This window comes from Chelon labrosus (genome assembly GCF_963514085.1).
Source record: "Chelon labrosus genome assembly, chromosome: 20".
Lineage (NCBI taxonomy): Eukaryota > Metazoa > Chordata > Actinopteri > Mugiliformes > Mugilidae > Chelon > Chelon labrosus.
The window spans coordinates 7,074,194-7,091,186 of NC_140353.1; the positions used below are offsets into that span (position 1 = coordinate 7,074,194).

At 46.2% G+C, this 16,993-nt stretch overlaps 1 protein-coding gene across 2 annotated transcripts in view; it reads right to left on the bottom strand.

The window, feature by feature from the left end:
* The window catches only part of tnika (TRAF2 and NCK interacting kinase a), a 61,181-nt gene that overhangs the window by 31,166 nt on the left and 13,022 nt on the right, over positions 1-16,993 (bottom strand). For both annotated transcript variants that reach the window (XM_084569509.1, XM_084569510.1), the window contains exons 3-4: positions 1,244-1,300; positions 171-296 (exon numbers count right to left, since the gene is read on the bottom strand). In XM_084569509.1, the coding sequence (XP_084425635.1) occupies positions 171-296; positions 1,244-1,300 (183 nt within the window). The remainder of the gene's footprint in view (positions 1-170; positions 297-1,243; positions 1,301-16,993) is intronic.

The window sequence follows — 16,993 nt, forward strand, 5'->3', positions numbered from 1 at the left end:
ACCCACACACAGACATGAATGCACATTTGCTTTTTCTCACGCAAAGTAACAGTGAAAAATGAGAGAGTCACTTTATTCTGTTCTGGTATGTGTTTCTCTAAAAAGATTACAGCCTAATCATGTACATATACACACACACACACACACACACATAATACATAATGTCTTACCCATAGCTGGTCGTCTATGCCAGGAGGGTTTTTCTTGACGAAAGCTCCATAGTAGGTGGCAATGTTCCGATGGTGACTGTACTTCTTCAGCATGTTAATTTCTGCTTTAATCTCCTCTTCCTCGTCCTGAAACAGAACACAAAGATCAACAGGCTTTTCGAGCGCCGCGACCTCTACCCGCGACCCCTTCGGACATCTTAATGGGATGTTGACAGAGAGAACGGAAGCGAGTTGCTGATGGATTTTGGATCCGTTTAAAAAATAAAATAAAACGTTGCTGCAAAGCACACAGCTGGGCCCTACATTATCCACAGTAACAGCATTAGTTTTTAATTACTCTCATTTTAGGGGGGTTACTGCCACAATGCCAACAGCTCGCTGTTTGAAAGCAGTTGTTATGGTAGCGGTTTATTAGTCGAGAATGTCTCATTTATTACCCGCAGTGTCGGAAAAATGTGCAATGATTAATTCAATTTAGCGACCGCTGGTGAACTAAACAAAGAGCTTTGTTTTTTTTTGTTTTTTTTTTTTACAGTAGCGGCTCATTAAGTTGGCAATTTTGCTGTTCGCCCTTCATTTAATTTTCATGAGCAATTACCACAGTGATTCCTATTTTCAAGCATTTAAGCAGATTTAACCGCACCCATGCAGTTTCGTTCATTTGTTCATCCGCTCCTTATTTGCTCATCGGCCGTCATCTCGGCCTGCACGTGTTTATTTCCCGATTCGTTCATTCACTTGTTCCTCGGTCCGCTCCATTCCTGCTGCTTTCATTGTTTCGCTGGCAGCTGAGTGCTGACGGGGAGGCGTACGGTGAGAGGAGCTCTAAATATAGCTGAGATTCCCTCCTGCTTTACAGACACGCCTGAGACCACACTGCTATCCTAATACCTCCAGCTAATATTACCATGGCAATGGGCCTGTCCTCGTTTCCTCCCTGCCGCATCACGCGCACGCGGAAGCGCGCACGTACACAATTAGGAGACCCGTGGCTCATAATTGGATGACACGGTCGACAGCGGTATAATCACTCGAGATGGGTTTTCTATGTGCATGTATGTGTGCGTCCTTACCCCGGTGACATCCATGACCTTGATGGCTGCCAGCTGCCCCGTCTTAACATGACGACCCTGGTGGAGAGAGGAAACAGACAGAGAGACGAGGAGTCAGAGAAATAAGTGAACGTCCATTTAGCAGTTTTCTTAATGAAACGATGCACAATATACAACTGTATTCACATGTCTAGTTATTTTTTTTGGATTATCTGCCTTTATAATTGCTTGATAGTGGAGAAATTAGAGGAAAATACAAAAGTGTGCTTTTAAAGTCAGCGTCTTGAATATGCAGCGTCCCAATAAACAGCTGTTTCTTATAGGTGGTTTATGCTTCTGTGTCAATTTCATGCCATATCTACGGCGACAGCCCAAACCATAGCCTGACGTGCACCTCCCCAAAAACATAACTACTCGCCACAACCTCAAGAGCTGTGATTGGTCCACTTGGTAGTAGCGTGTTTCCGCTTTAGTATTTTTCTGGCTGCTTCTCCATCCCCGCAATTCTCAAATTGATTGTTTTGGATCGATTAAAATGGAACGCTCCAAAGAAAGACTGACTGAGGACGGTCGAAGGTACAAGCATTTGTACGACTTGTCTTAACACTTGTTGAGTGTGAAACAGGAAGTTGAAAGTGAAGCAGGAAGTAGAAACAAAAATTAAGTCGACTGGCAAAAAAGATACAGCGGCAACTAGTGTTTTTGGCTGCGTTTTTACAGAGCGAGCCAGACATGACAAGCGCACAAGTATAAATGGCTTGCACCGGCGTCGGCTACGGGCGTAGCTTACGTGCGCACGTTTCGCCATCTAGTCCCGCAGAGGCATAAACCGCACTTTAATGACTAGCGAGTGACTTCAAGATTTTCTCCGATGCTACTTAGCATTTATTTACACGTGCGTTTGACGGTGTCTTATATATTACACAAGATTTGGAAGAAAAACACAGACACCACACCAACCGCCGTGTAATATCAACGCTAGGCAGGTGCCTGGGGGGAGCTAGGAGGCGAGGAAGCGGGGAGATTGGACGCTGTGGGGCAAACGGAAGGCCCGGGCGGTTCGTTTGCAGCGGAGCATCTGCGGCTGTGATTAACTAATGAAGCTAACGGGGCTAGAGACGCCGAAACCACTGACGGCTATTACTCGCACCTGTCTGGACTCGACTGATTAGCAATATTACAGTCTGAGCAGAGCAGAGTAGAGCAGCACAAACAAATGAATGCACAAAGGAAAGGAGACGCACACACACACACACTGGAAACAAGAGGAGAACTGTTTTCCTGGTGGAATTGTTATAAACCAGATGGCATTAAGGGTCTGGCTCTAAGGCGACTCCTGAGGGCTTTAATCGAAGGGCCGTTCTGATAACCAGCGCTGCAGCCGGTGAGCAGGCAAGGAGCGCCACGGTAGCAACACAGTCTCTCGGTGGGTTCATTGCTTTGTCGTTAATTTGATTGGACAGCCTCTTCCATAGGTTATTACTCATTCTCACTGCCTCGTGATGTATATTTATTTTGTCCGGATCGATTGCATCCATAGGCGCGCCAATACCACCTAACGGAAAGCTGTTGAGTGGGTGTTACTCGATATGTATATACAGTTTCTGTGTGATAAAATGTTCGCAGTATAGTTCTGCCTCGTCCTTTTACATCAGTCAAGGGATATACCTAAATGTTTAAGGTTGTCTCTTATCATTGTGTAACGTCACGAGGATATGACGAAGCGAAGCTCGTCTGGGAGCTGAAAGCAGGGTTCCCACAAGATGAGAGGCAATCTGTTAACATCAGCAGAGCTCCCTGGACTCCAACGCCATGAGTTGAATTTCTCATTAAACAGCTAAAAAAAAACTTTCAACTTGCTGATCTATTGCTAAAAGAAAGCCGGGGTTTTAATATGATAATTCATTGTGTCGCAATCCGGCGTCACACAATGCAAACTAAGCAGCGCTGGATGGGGATGGTTGAACATTGTGATCAGCCGTGCTTTCTCACTTTCTCTCTCTCTGGCTCACACACACACACACACATATAAAAACACAGTCCAGATTCTGTGAGAGTAAAAGAGCTGGAAAGATTGACCAGGGATTTCTCATTAGGATCAGACTGCCCCAATTCCACAAGCACAAGGAGTGGCTTTGTTGAAGACCAACAAAGGAATTACAGCCACTTACTAACCAGAAACTTGCACACACATATACTTATACACACACACACACACACACGCAGAAAATACAAAACCCTTTTTTCTACTGTTCACACAGACAGAAGAACTCTTGCAAACACCCACACATGTGCACACAAAGACGTCGGGAGGGAGGCGGCGAGGATGACTGAGAGAGTTACAGAGTGGCTGAGAGAGCGAGGGAGAGAATGTGTCAAATGGATATTGGACATGGATATCATCGGAGCCGGATAAAGATTCATTACTCTGAGCCACCTGACAGCCTCCCTCCCTCCCTCCCTCCGTCTCTCCTTTTACTCCCGGAGCGGTAACGTCAGCCGGGCTTATTAAATGACCGAATGTGAAAGGAGCGACCGAGAAGAATTAGCACAGTCTGTTCGTCTTCTCCATCTCTTCCTCCGTCTTTGTCCTCAACCCCGTTAATTCATTTGCAAATGCAAAGCTGGGGTTGAGGTGGACTAAAATAATAATAATAAAAAAAGTTAACTATTACATTACTTTAGGTCAGAGGTCTTCAACATGGGGTCTGCAACCCCTAGGGGGTCCGCAGAGGTACTGCGGGGGGGGGGGGGCGCGATTTTGTTTTTTTTTTACATAAATTTAAATGTCTTTAAATACACATATACATAAGTAGGGGGTCCCCGCTACATCTCTCCATCAGTTTGGGGGTCCTTGGCCTGGAAAACGTTGAAGACCCCTGCTTTAGGTGAAGAAAAAAATCCGCGATTTCATCAACAACTGCGCTAAAAATTACAAATATTCGCTGATTGCAACACTTCAAATTTGGATTTACATATGATTATACTGGAGTTTTGGACTATTGTTTGCAAAATACTATTTTAAAAAGTTATATATGTTTATTTCAACTTTATGATAAATTGCCAAGAGGCAGTTAGCCTAGCTTTACCTAGCTCATTTACCAAGGAAGCTGGAAATTGGAGCTGGGAATGATGCCGCGTTCAACAGTACATCACGTTAGGAATAAAAGGTAAGATGCAATACTTTAGGGAGCTCCAAATTTCCTATTTCACATAAAAAACACAAAAAAACAGCACCAGTAAAAATCAATAATCAACACTTTATCCGTCAGACAGCAAGTCTGCACACTGGCTGCTTACAACCTTGTGGAGGACATAATGGTTCCACGACGTCACTGCTGCGCCGACCACAAATGGTTGCGTTTGCATGTCGGTAGCCACGTTTTGTTTCGGTTTGAGACGCAGCTCGGCTAGCTGCTTGCTTGCTTTTTTTTAGTTTTTATGCTATGCTAACATAACGTAAGCTAATCATCTCCTGCTTCTTGCTGCGCAATTAACTCATCATCTCATCAAACTTTAGGAGAAAAGGAGGTGAAAATCAAACATCTGAAACATTCCCCTATTGCCTTAATCAAACATTAAAAGACTTAGCTGTAGTTCAAATTCTGATAATGATAAATAATGGAGAAAAAAAATCAAATGATGCTGCATGGTACACTTTCTCCTTCTCACAGAGTTGCCCACTCTCTCTCTCTCTCTCTCTGATCCATCCCATTCAGAAAGAAGTGTCTTTAGCCTCACAGGCTTGTTCATCCCTTCCTCCACTCGTTTGTTGACTGCTATGCCTCTCTGACCTAGATCTGCACTTTCTCTCTCTCTCTCTCTCTCTGCCTCTCCCTCTGATCCCTCTGATTCTCTCATTATCTAACCCTCTTAACTTCTCACAATCTCCTCTTGATGCCTTTCATTATTTCTCCCTTCCTCCCTCTCTAAAACGTCTCGCTCCCATCTCCCCTCCCTGTCCCTCGCATTTTCCGTCCCCGTCCCCCTTTCTCACGCCTCGCAGCTCAGCCCGGCGGCGTGTGAAAAGCGGGTCCAACGTGAACATGACTGAGCCGAACGCTAATGCCGACAAAACAGCGCTCAGCTCCGAGCCCGACGAGCAAATGTGACACGAGCCGAAGACTTCATGCAAGCCCTTTTCACTTTGCCTCTGCTAATGCACGCGGAGCCTTCTGCAAACCGCCGACGTGGGCCCGAGTGTGTCCGCGAAACAAACACCCGCTGCACACAAATGCTTCCATCTAACATGTCTCTGAGACGGTTTCATCATTTCAAATTAAATAGGAAAATATCTTCATGTGTCCAAGCTATAATTTTTTTTCTCCCTTCTTTAATCCCGTGGAGGTATTTCGACCAAATATGATAGCAAAACATCTGTCACTCACACACACACACACACACACATCCACGAGGAGCTGTGACGCCGCCAGGCCAGGTGTGTTTGAGCGATAACGGGCCAAATTGACTGCGTTTGTTCCGCTTGGAAGGCCGCGCAGTGATGGAGACAGCAAACTGATACCAAACTGATCTCCAATCAGCCTTCGGGCGGCCACATCATGGAGGAGTTATTACTTGGCGTCATCCCTGCGGGTCAGTGACTGTACTGCATAAGCTGGGAATTCTAAATAGAGTGTTGGTCTTTTCACGATGGCTCACAAAATATATTTTTAAAAGCCAACGTCCATCGTACTCGTTTAGGATCAATGTTCACGAGATGTAGCAATCAGGGCCAGTAATGCTTCGGTCTGGTCCAAGCACATCATTTCTGGCCAATTTCTTTGCAAACTACATCGTAAAACACCTTAAATGTAATGCAATGAAGCAGAATAGCCTCACAAATGCCCAAACCCATCTTTAATCTCACGTGGCTGCAGACGAGAAGGGCTTGTCAACTCATTTAACCAACGAATAAATCATTTGGATTCTAAAACACCAGAAAAGATTTCAAAACAATCACCTGCGGCCCAAGATTATGTCATGAAATTGCTTGTTTTGTGACACTACAGATGCGTGGTGTATGTTCCAATAAGCCAAACGAAGCAAACAGGACTGAGAAGATGGATTACGTTCATTCATAGATGTCATGTTCAAATATGTCATGATTACGTTTCAATAGAGGTTTATTTGGGGAAGTTCGGATCATAATTCATGTCACGTAGAAGTATTATCCTGCTTATAATCAGACAGTCAACATGCAGTACACCAATCAGGCATAACATTATGACCACCTTCCTAATATTGTGTAGGTCTCCCTTGTGCCTCCAAAACAGTTGTGACTCATCAGAGAATGGACATGGGGCTTCTGAGGGTGTCCTGTGGTGTCTGGCAACAGGATGTTGTTAGAGGGGGGGCCTTTGAGGGGAGGGGCCTTCGTGGATCATCCTACAGACACTTGATTAGTTTGGGATCTAGTGAATTTAAAGGCCAGGTCAACACCTTGTGCTGTTCTTCATGTTTTTTTTAGTTGATCTTAAAGCGTTTTTGTGTGTGCGCCTGTGTCAGGCTGCATCCTGAGTGTCATAGCTATGGGGTGGGGGCGCCTGGTCTGGTCTAGGTGGGTGCTACATGTCTAAGTAACAATGTTTTTCCTGTCAGTGGTTTTATTGTCATTGCTGATGGTGTAAATGTTCCACTAACAAAAGGTACAAATGCAACAGATTTTGAGGTCTAATTACGATTTGCTCTCTCATCTCTCTCCCTTCCCGAGGGCGAGGGTTCTGACTGATTCGCAATATTTGTAATTCCACATAATTATGATTGATTGCATGCGCCAAACCTCATGTAAAAACTTGGCACCTATGAAAAAAGGTACTCTGCATATCTTTTTTTTACGGGACTTTGATGCGCGAGAATGAGTTCGTGAGAGAAGATTCTTTCAACAGTTTGTCTGCTTCCATGTGCTTCCACACAAACACTCACGAGCACCGCGGGCTGCAGAGGGAAGCAATGCTTTATCGTCCTCAGGAGAGACGACCCTGTCTTAATTCAACCTGCTTGTGATATTGTGATACTTAAAATGTGTGCGTGTGCATGTGAGAAAGTGAGTGAGAAAGCAGCTTGTGTCCATTTTATTTGTTTGCGTGCGCATCCCTGCCCTTGCCAAGTCAATTACACACAGAACACCCCCCTCGGACACATTTACTATGCAGGACACTTCCTGTCGTAGCCTAGCAACAGTCTTTGCCGGTCAGAGTGCACGACACTTAAATATACACAGAGACGGCGGTGCACACTCACGAGCAAAGAATGAGAGACCATTGTCCCAGATGGGAGAGCTGTTAGTCAGAAGAGGAGGCGTGGCGAGGAGAGGAGGGAAGGAGAGAAGGAAGTGACCGAGAAATTAATGGATACCGGTTCGGCGAGAAAGCCGAGTATCACAGTGAGGAGTCGACGCGTAGCCAAGCTCCAAGGTCAGGAGAAGGCGTCCAAATTTTACTTCAAAACAACGGACAGAATGAGCTGTGTGATTCTAAGCCCATCCTTCACATGAGCCGAAATGTAAACACTTGTTCTGCAGCTTTTAGCTCATTAACTAGGAATGCCATTACTCGAAAGCCTAAAATAAGTAAGACTGATTCAGAGAGCCAGTGGTTTTTATTCATTTCACAAAGATAAAAAAAAAAAAAAAAAAAAGCAACTTGGGAGACTTGACACTTTAGTTAAGGAGTTATTTTCTCCGCAGGGCTTTCACATCTCAAATGAAGACTGCCTCCACCGACGTCTGAACAACCTGCACGCTTTATAAAACAAAATCTTCAGGGAGAAGAGCGGGCATTATGTTTCACACAGTAAATGTCACGTACCATCGAGCTTGGCTATTGTTAAAGCCGCCGTCTAATGACTAAATTGATCGTGACACTTCTTGTGTTCGTCTGAGTGGCTCATGACCAACACTTTCCTGGGAGGAAACCAGCATCTGCCTGGAATCCAAACAATTGTCCGCACGGTGACTTATCATTCGTCACCAGGGCTTTATTTTCGACTTTGCCCGCTAACGCAGCCGCTAAAATAACTATAAGAAATGCAAAGGAAAGTATATTTGAATTGCGGTTTATTAGTTTATGCACTGCAGTGTTGGCACCGGCACTCAAATGTAATTTTAATTATTTTTTTCAGTTTTCTGAGACCTAATGTAGGGCATCAGCCTTCTCTTTCTTGCAAAACATGCAGGGAAACAAATGCAAACATATCTGCCTGAGCATATTAATACACACACTACACGCATTCGCTAAACTAGGAACAGACTGCCAGACTGTGTTGCCAGCTCTTTGTGAAAAGGAAATAGGTCATGGCATAATCCTAATCTGATAATCCACACCAGCATACACAGACATCAGGAATTGACTGAAAGTCATCTGAGCATTGTTCCTTGGTGCAGGACCTGTCGGCGTGGTAGAAGCACCTCCATGCCGTGCTTCGTAGAGAGAGAGGAGCAGATTATGAGACGTGCCCCGGGGCTTTCACTCTACACATTTTACTTTCTGTCGTCTCTCTCTGACCGACATGTCCTAGAGCGAGGCCGCTGTCACGTACTCCAAACCCGAGTTCAGCCGTGTCAGGGTTGAAGGATTTCAGACAACTGCCGTTTCAGTCTGTACCTTTGTGTCAACACCCACCGGTTCCAGCCTGTGAGCTTTACAATCCCATCCCCGCTCGGCGGAAGGTTTCCAGGAGCCGCGATGCGGAATAAAAGCTACTTTCGGCTAACAAATATTACAAATTCAGTTCTGCTGGACGGGGCCCGAAGAAATACACGGGGCAATACTCCCGGACACAGCTCATTGCGGCTCAAACACCTGCAATCATTCCGCATTCGCACGTGCTCGCACGCACACAACGAACGCCCGCGCGCACGCTGTTGTGGAACCACTGAGGCAGTAAATAAAAGTGACAAAGGCCTCCATTCCAATCTACTAGTGCACTACCCGGGAAATACAGAAGCACCCAGAGGCTGCTCCCACACTAAAGCATGGGAGTGGGAGAGAAAAGAAAGACAGATTGAGACGGTGGGAGATTTAAAAAAAAAGGAGAGAAGTCATAACAAGAGCCCGGCGAAGATAAGGGAAACATGTTCAAGCGGAGAGTTTGTGGGAGAGGGAGGTTGTAAAGAAAGCGAGGCAGGGGTGGTAAAAGTAGGAAAGAAGAAAGATGAGAGGAAGAAAGATGAGCGCAATGATCTGTGGAATAGTCTAGAGGGCATTTATTGACGGGAGGGGGTTTGGCGGGTTTGCAGGGAGGAGGAGGTGAGCCTGAATGCTGATTCCCACTCTCGCGTTATCAGCTAAAGCCTGCCGAAACAACGATCCGTCGGCGGCCTGAAATGCAGACGCTCATTAACCTGCCTCCTCGCGGTAAAAGCAGCTAATTAACTAGCCGGCGGAAGCACAAATGTGAAAGAAGCAGACTAATCCGGGTTCGGGCGAAGGCGGCGGAGCGCTGAAATAATCACACTTAATGGTTCAAACGGAGGAAAACAGCCCGTAAACAAGCGCAAATGTAATCATAAACAAATCGGACCATTTGCCGCTCCGTACGCCGGTGGGAGAGAGGGGGGGGAGATACACAAAGCTGGGTCATAATCACATCACGAGGCTGATATTTAAACGCCATAAATGTAAAGATGATCTGTGCGTGCGTGTGTGTATGCGGGAAACTCAGAAAACAGTAAAAGCCTGTCTTCATCATCACACGTAACCCGGCGTGATGGAGCTAAACCAACACTAACAGGATAGGCTCTGGCTGGATAAATGTGCGCATAAAGCTTATTTATGCTGGGCTTTTGAGACTGACCCAGATTAACTGAAACGCAAACTTGCACATAAACAGATGTGCTGTATGCGAATGTTTTTTTTTAGCTTGATCTTCTTACTACCCGACCAAACAGCTGCACGGGCCCTGCCTCTACAACAGCGGCTCTATTCGGTCGTGACGGCAGCCCGCAAATTAAAATCTTGCCAAAATGAGTCAATCGTTGGGTATGTTTACTGGACGACATTCCTTAAACTAAAATCACATTAGAGGTTACAACTTAATTGTTTACTTGGACCACAGCCCAAAGATTCTTTGACTTCAACGGCCTCGCTAGCAACAAAGCACACGGCGCTTTAAAAACATCAACACAGAGACGTACGTGCACACTCACGCGCAAGAATGAGAGGCTGTTGTCCTACATGTGCGAGCTGCTGGTTAGAAGAGGAGGCGTGGCGGGGAAAGGAGGAAGCGGCCGAGAAGTTAATGAAAACTGGTTCGGGGAGAGTTCAACGGCGCGGAGATGCCGCGCAGCCAAGCTCCAAGGTCGGGAGGAGCCGCCCAAATTTTACTTCGAAACCGCTGACAGGGTGAGCCGTGCGATGTAAAAAAAAAAAAAACGGATCCGTGTTGGTGAGACCATCGCTCAGCTGAAAATGAAACACAACACCCGGCGTTTACTTCTGCAGGTTTTAGACGATTAACTACAAATCCCGTCACTGGAAACCATTATGGAACAACGATGACAAAGACAGACCTCCACATACAGTATTCATGGTGCAATTCACCTTTTCTGCTGAATCCATCATTGTTCTGCCACCTCAATGTTCCTGTCATTTGATGTTTACCACACACGCGGGGCAAACGTGTGCAGAAAGAATGCATGCATTGAACAGATTGTAAAACGGTTGCACCACCGATCTAGCCAGTCCGTGCTAATTGAGGTGGTCACGCAAGGCCTAATTATTCCGAGCGGGATGCTACGGCTGACCTGCTTGCTTAGTTAGCACCGACTAAATGCCTTTAAAGTTACAACGTTAATATGGAATAACAAATGCTCCTCCGATCGCAAGAAGTTCTCCGGCGCAGAACGTAGGAGAAGAGGGAGTAAGCGAGTTGGCGAGGAAACACTGCAGAGAAGAGGAGGAGGGCTGCGTTTGAAAGCGGCCGGTTCAGCACCATCGGCGCCACGCTCCAGCAGCTCTGGAGGTCAAGCGAGCGGCCCTGATGATTTACTGTACAGGCTGAAGGTGAGGGAGCGACGGGAAGAAACAGCTGAGCGAGGGTGTGGAGAAGGACGGAAACCATGAAGGTGCATTTTTAAAGGAAGGAGGAGGGCCGGAGTCGAAGACAGTAACAATGAGCTAAAAGCTGAGAATAAAGAAGAGGACAGAGGGGACAAATAGATCTTTACGGCGCAAACTATCAATTTAAGAGTGGCGGATTTAAATCACACGCTAGAAAGAGGGAGAACGAGTAAGAAAAACAAAGAGAAAATGACAGATTGTTATTGACATCAGGCATGGCTAATTGACTCCGGCCCGGGTGGAAGGAATGCATTGTGGGTAAGTGGGGCGAGTGGCCTTGAGGGGGGGGGGGGGGGGGGGGGGGCAGAGCGAGGATGTAGGCTAATGAATACGCTGCCAGGTGCGAGCGCACGCGTGTGTTCGTGCATGCATCTCTGCACGTGGCCTGGAACGAGCACATCTGCTGTTCCCACGGTAACAAGCAACATCCACCTCGGTCGCGGTTCGCAGTTCATTCACGGGGGACCCCCAGAGACTGTGGCGTGCCGGTGTGGTGACAGACAATAAAATTACAGCGGCAAAAGAGGGGCGATGACACGTAGTCACTGCTGCAGCAGTGGCCCTGCACGGGGGACATGTACAGTAAAATGACAACCGGCTAACACACATATGCACTCACCGTAGACACAGATAAACAGAAATCATACCAGGGCCCTGTAGCCTGAAGGCAAATCCCAGCTGAGACCCTCTGACAGCAGCATTACATACACTACATGTCAGCCTGTTATCATACTACCAGCAGTTTATAAACCAGAGGTATGGGAGTTAGTAAAGAGTTAGAAACATGGGACGAACATAATTGACGTCATCAGAATGACAACTAACATATTTTAATTGTAAATAACATTTTGGCCTATAATTATTTATTAAAAAAAAAAAAGAAATGACTGTGGAATTTTTTACTGTTTGGTTCAAATCTGCAGACTTAAAACTAGACCGCCTAACACGGATCACATTAATCAAATCAGAAAATTAACCTGTAACTACTCTAAGAGAGGTTTACTCCCCTTACCATGTATCTGCAAATACGACACATGGCTCATCTTCTATATCACATTTACATATTCCTTTACGGGCTGACAACGTTTCCTCCTTCTCCAGCTAAATACAAGAAATAATAAGAAATATTACTGAGCTAAAATAATAGTTAGCTCAGAACTACGGCAAACAGCTAAAACAGAAAAGGGATCTGACATGGTGATATATCCGAACACTTATGCGCGGTTTATGCTTCTGCGACAACTTGACGCCGTATGTACGGCGACAGCGCAGACCCTACGTAGACTGCAAGAGCTGTGATTGGTTGGATTTGTATTAGCGTATTTCCGCTTGAGTATTTCCGGCAGCTTATTCATCTCCGCGATTTTCCAGTTAATTGTTTAGATGGAACACAACGAGGAAAGACTCATTGAGGTTCAAAGGTACGCGCATTTGTACGTCTCGCCGGAACTTCGGCCAAAGTTTCAGTCGCAGTTGTTGAATGTGAAGCAGGAAGTAGTGACAACAATTAACCCGACTGGCAAAAAAAAGACACATGCGCCGACTAGCGTTTGGGCGGGCTTTTTACAGAGCGAGCCAGACAGATGAGCGTATAAGTACAAATGGCTCGCACCCGCGTAGGCTACGTGCGTAGGTTACGTAATTAAACCGCACTTTAATTCTGTCTCCAGCTGCAACAACGTCTTTGGTGTTACCAGCACTGGAAGGATATTAGTAACACTTCAATAGTTCTATACCGTGGTCCTAATGAGGACTTTAAAATCAATACTAATATGCTAGCCTTTTGGTTTTTAAAAAAAAAAGTAATTACATTGAAATCCAACGCACACACAGAGGAAGACATGAGATATTCAGCGCAAGATGCCAGACGCTGATTTGTCAAGTTGCCGTTTGAGTACAATCTATCTTCCAAAGAGCCGATGCATGTTTGCTTTGCTAGATCTTCTTTCCTGCCGTGTAACACCAGCTGGATGAGTTCAGGACATGAAACAAGAGGAGTCGCTCCGTCTTACATAATTTTCCGGCGCCATTGTTTTTATGCCAGGCTTTCTCACCTCATGCTGCTTCTCTTAGGTGCATGTATATGTACGTATATATGTATGAGGGGGTGGCTGTGACGGGCGTGCAAAGACAAAACAGAATTCTCATGGTCCATGACTTCCTGCAGATAAGGAAGATAAAAAAACTGTTTTATTCTGTTCTTAAGAAGGCATAGGAGGGAGGAGGAGGAGGAGGAAGGGTACAGCCGTTAAAAAGAAGGACGGAAAGAAAGAGATTAACTGTTTTTCCTTCAGATTTCCATCCTAATCTATATCCAGTCTCTTTGTTTACATCCATACTATGGGGTAACAAGATTACCGTGCGATCACGCGCTCATGTTTTGTGACAGCCGAAACCCATGGCATGCACCTGAAGAGTAAACACCACCTCCACTTTTGACACATACCGCCACATGATGAGGGCATGCCAGGCAGGACCCCCCACCCCCACCCCCACCCCAACCCCCACGGGCCCTTGTGCACACATTGATTTAAACATCAGCGTAATAAATGGAAACCACGCAGTTGCTCTTTGTGCAGAGTTGCTGTCACAGTGGGTGAACATGCAACGTAAAAGCCCTCAAAGGCCCGCGTCCCCAAACCATCACATCTGCTCCGCTGTGTGTGTGTGTGTGTGTCTTTCAGTGAGTGACTGGTGAATATTTAAAGAGTGTACGGAGCACTTTGCCTTGCGGAGGAGCAGAATTGATGCGTTCTGTCATCGGGGAGAAAAAGACCGGTCGGCTCCCTTCCACTTATTTGTGCGGCTCCTTCTTCCTCGCTGCACGGAGAAGCAGCAGAGTCGCGAGGAGTGAGAGAGAGAGAGAGAGAGATGTGAAGACAGCACGCTCACACAATCGCACGAACCTACACAAACACAGGAAGTGGTTTATATAGCTGCCAAAATCGAGGAGACAGTCGATGAGGCGGCGGGCTTCGGCGTGCGATCGTTCACGGGCTTCGTGTGAACGCGCCGTGTTCCTGCGACCGAGATATGATTAGTCGCCCTCTCGACTTGTCCTTGCATCCATCACGCCGGAAAAAATCACCCTTCCCGTGGGAATGGCGGGGAGCTGTGATTAATCAATTAGCCAATCAATAAGCCTGTCAGTCAATACAGTCTCCTGTCAGTCAGTCAGCCGGTCGGGCAGTCGGTGTTTCGGGCCAATGGCTGGACGGGGATGGATTCCCAACTTCCTCTGCACCGCGTGAGGCTCGGGGAGCTTCAACAGTTCGGAGAAGTGCAACTCCCCCCGAGCCCTATTAAATATTCACGGGCATCAGAAAGAAAGAGAGAAGGGGGAGACGGCGCAAAAGCAAGATAAAGTTAAAAAAAAAAAAAAAGAGTGGAGGAAATACTGACGAGGGAGCGATGGAGACTCCGGTGAGAAAGGAGTGACAGCAGAGAGAGAGAAAGAGAGAAAGCTGAGGGAGGAAGCAGCGAGAGTGGAAGATGAAGAGGGAGGGAAGTGGAGAGAGAATGTGTTTAATTATTCAGCATTACCCGTGTTCTCTATTTATGGCCCTTTTAAAGCAGCCAGTAGAAGCTATATTTATATATATATATATATATATATATATATTCACATACTGTAGGCAGGGGCTGCTCCCTTAAGTACAGCTCACTGGGGAAGTTTCAACTCGAAAAAAAAGGGAAACAAGAAGAGAAAACGTGATTACATATTGATAAAGAGAAATCCGGAAAAGCGAAGGATGAAGAAAGTGGAGGCGGGTGGGTGGACAGAAGAGGGAAAGCAATGAAACGCAACCGCCACGGATACGTAAGATGAGAGAGGGAGACAAGAGGAAAGAGCTAGAACGATCTTTCCTTTCCGCCGCGGCTCCTCCTTTACCCTTTATCGCGGGCCAAAGTATTTCCTTTTTTCTTTTTCTTTTTTTTTGCTGCTTTTTGCTGACTCAGAAACAACAACAAACGGCGACGACGTGGACGAGCATTTTTCCCTTAATTGAGATGAGACTTGTGGGAAGGGGGAAGGAGAGAAGCGATGGGGGGGGAAAGGAAAGAGCACCAAGGAGCAGATCTGTATCATTTAACTAGATGCGGCCGCGGAATTGGCGATAAGGCCCGTTATCTCCGGCTCCCAGGCACGCAGAGGTGCATCTACGTATATGTGGCACACTCCGCTGGCCTTCGCTCGCCAATAACATAAAACACTGTGCTGACCATTACAGTCACGCACACGCTCAGAGGGATGCATGCGTGGATATGTAGCTTCACTGCACCGGGGAATAATACCGCGGCGGGAATGAGGCGGACTGGTATTCGTGTCGTGTTTTCGCTTCACAAATAATATAATTGGGAAAATAAAGTTTTTTCGTAATCCTTGTATTTATAATTAAAGTTTAAATGTCAAAGACGCCAGCTTCTAGGAAAATGTTTTAGCTTTTAGCTGATGCATTTTTAACTCCAGCGTATTAAAATTTCAAAAAAAGCTCAAAGGCAGGCTAAACTTGTACGCATCCGTTACACAACAAAAGACAATCAAGGAAGTATATACACTGATCAGCCACAACATTAAAACCGCTGACAGGAGAAGTGAATAACATCGCCCATCTTGTGACGATACAACGTTCTGCTGGGAAACTTTTGGACCTGGCATTCATTCGTGTGGATGTTTCTTCGACATGTACCACCCACCTGGACCAGACCAGGCAACCCCACCCCATAGCATTGACACTCCTTGACGGTAGCAGCCTGACACAGGCACACACACAAAAACGGTTTAGGAACAACTCAAAAAAACACGAAGAACAGCACAAGGTGTTGACCTGGCCTCCAAATTCACTAGATCCCAAACTGATCAAGTATCCGCGGGATGGTGCACAGAGGCCCCTCCCCTCAACCCATAGGACCCAAAGGCCCCCCCACTAACAACATCCTGTTGCCAGGCACCACAGGACACCCTCAGAAGGCCCATGTCCATTCTCAGATGAGTCACATCTGTTTCTGAGGCACAAGGGAGACCTACACAATATTAGGACATAATGTTTTGCTTGATTGGTGTAAAGGTGCCCGTGTGTCGACTGCTGTAGCACATCTTGCAGTCTCAACTGCACTCATCAACTTGAATTTATTTTTAGACTCAAATCCAGGAGTAAATCCATGTTTGCCGCCGACACCTGAGCAAAAATCTCCGCCTGTGTTCGCTCCACAGCGCACGGAGAAGGACTCGCCGATCCAGAGCCGCGGCGCGATATTCTTGTGTGTTATTATTCTGATATAACAAGTGTTTAAAAATGATTCAGAGAGAGAGCCGGAGCAATTCCAGTTCGCTAATACCCAGCAGGCTGAAGGTCAATTCATCATCTCGGTGAGTCAGAGATTCACCTGCTCACAAGACGCTGATCCTTTTCAGGCGGCTTGCCGGCTACACGGGGGAACTCGGCCGGATGAGAAATTTAAAATAGATGGCATTTCTTTGCTCAAGTAACTCTGCTCCCTGTCTGTATGTATGAGTCTAATCTTGTCTCTGCATTTCCACAGCCCTGAGACGACCGGTGGAAACACAGCAAAGCATCTTTAGTTTTTTATTTTGATTTGAAAACCTTTCATTTCTGTAAGGGGTTTGAGACATGTAGTTTTCGAACACATGCTACAAAGAAAAGCAGCCAGGCCTGCAAAACCAAGAGGCTGTAAATAATGAATATTTGAT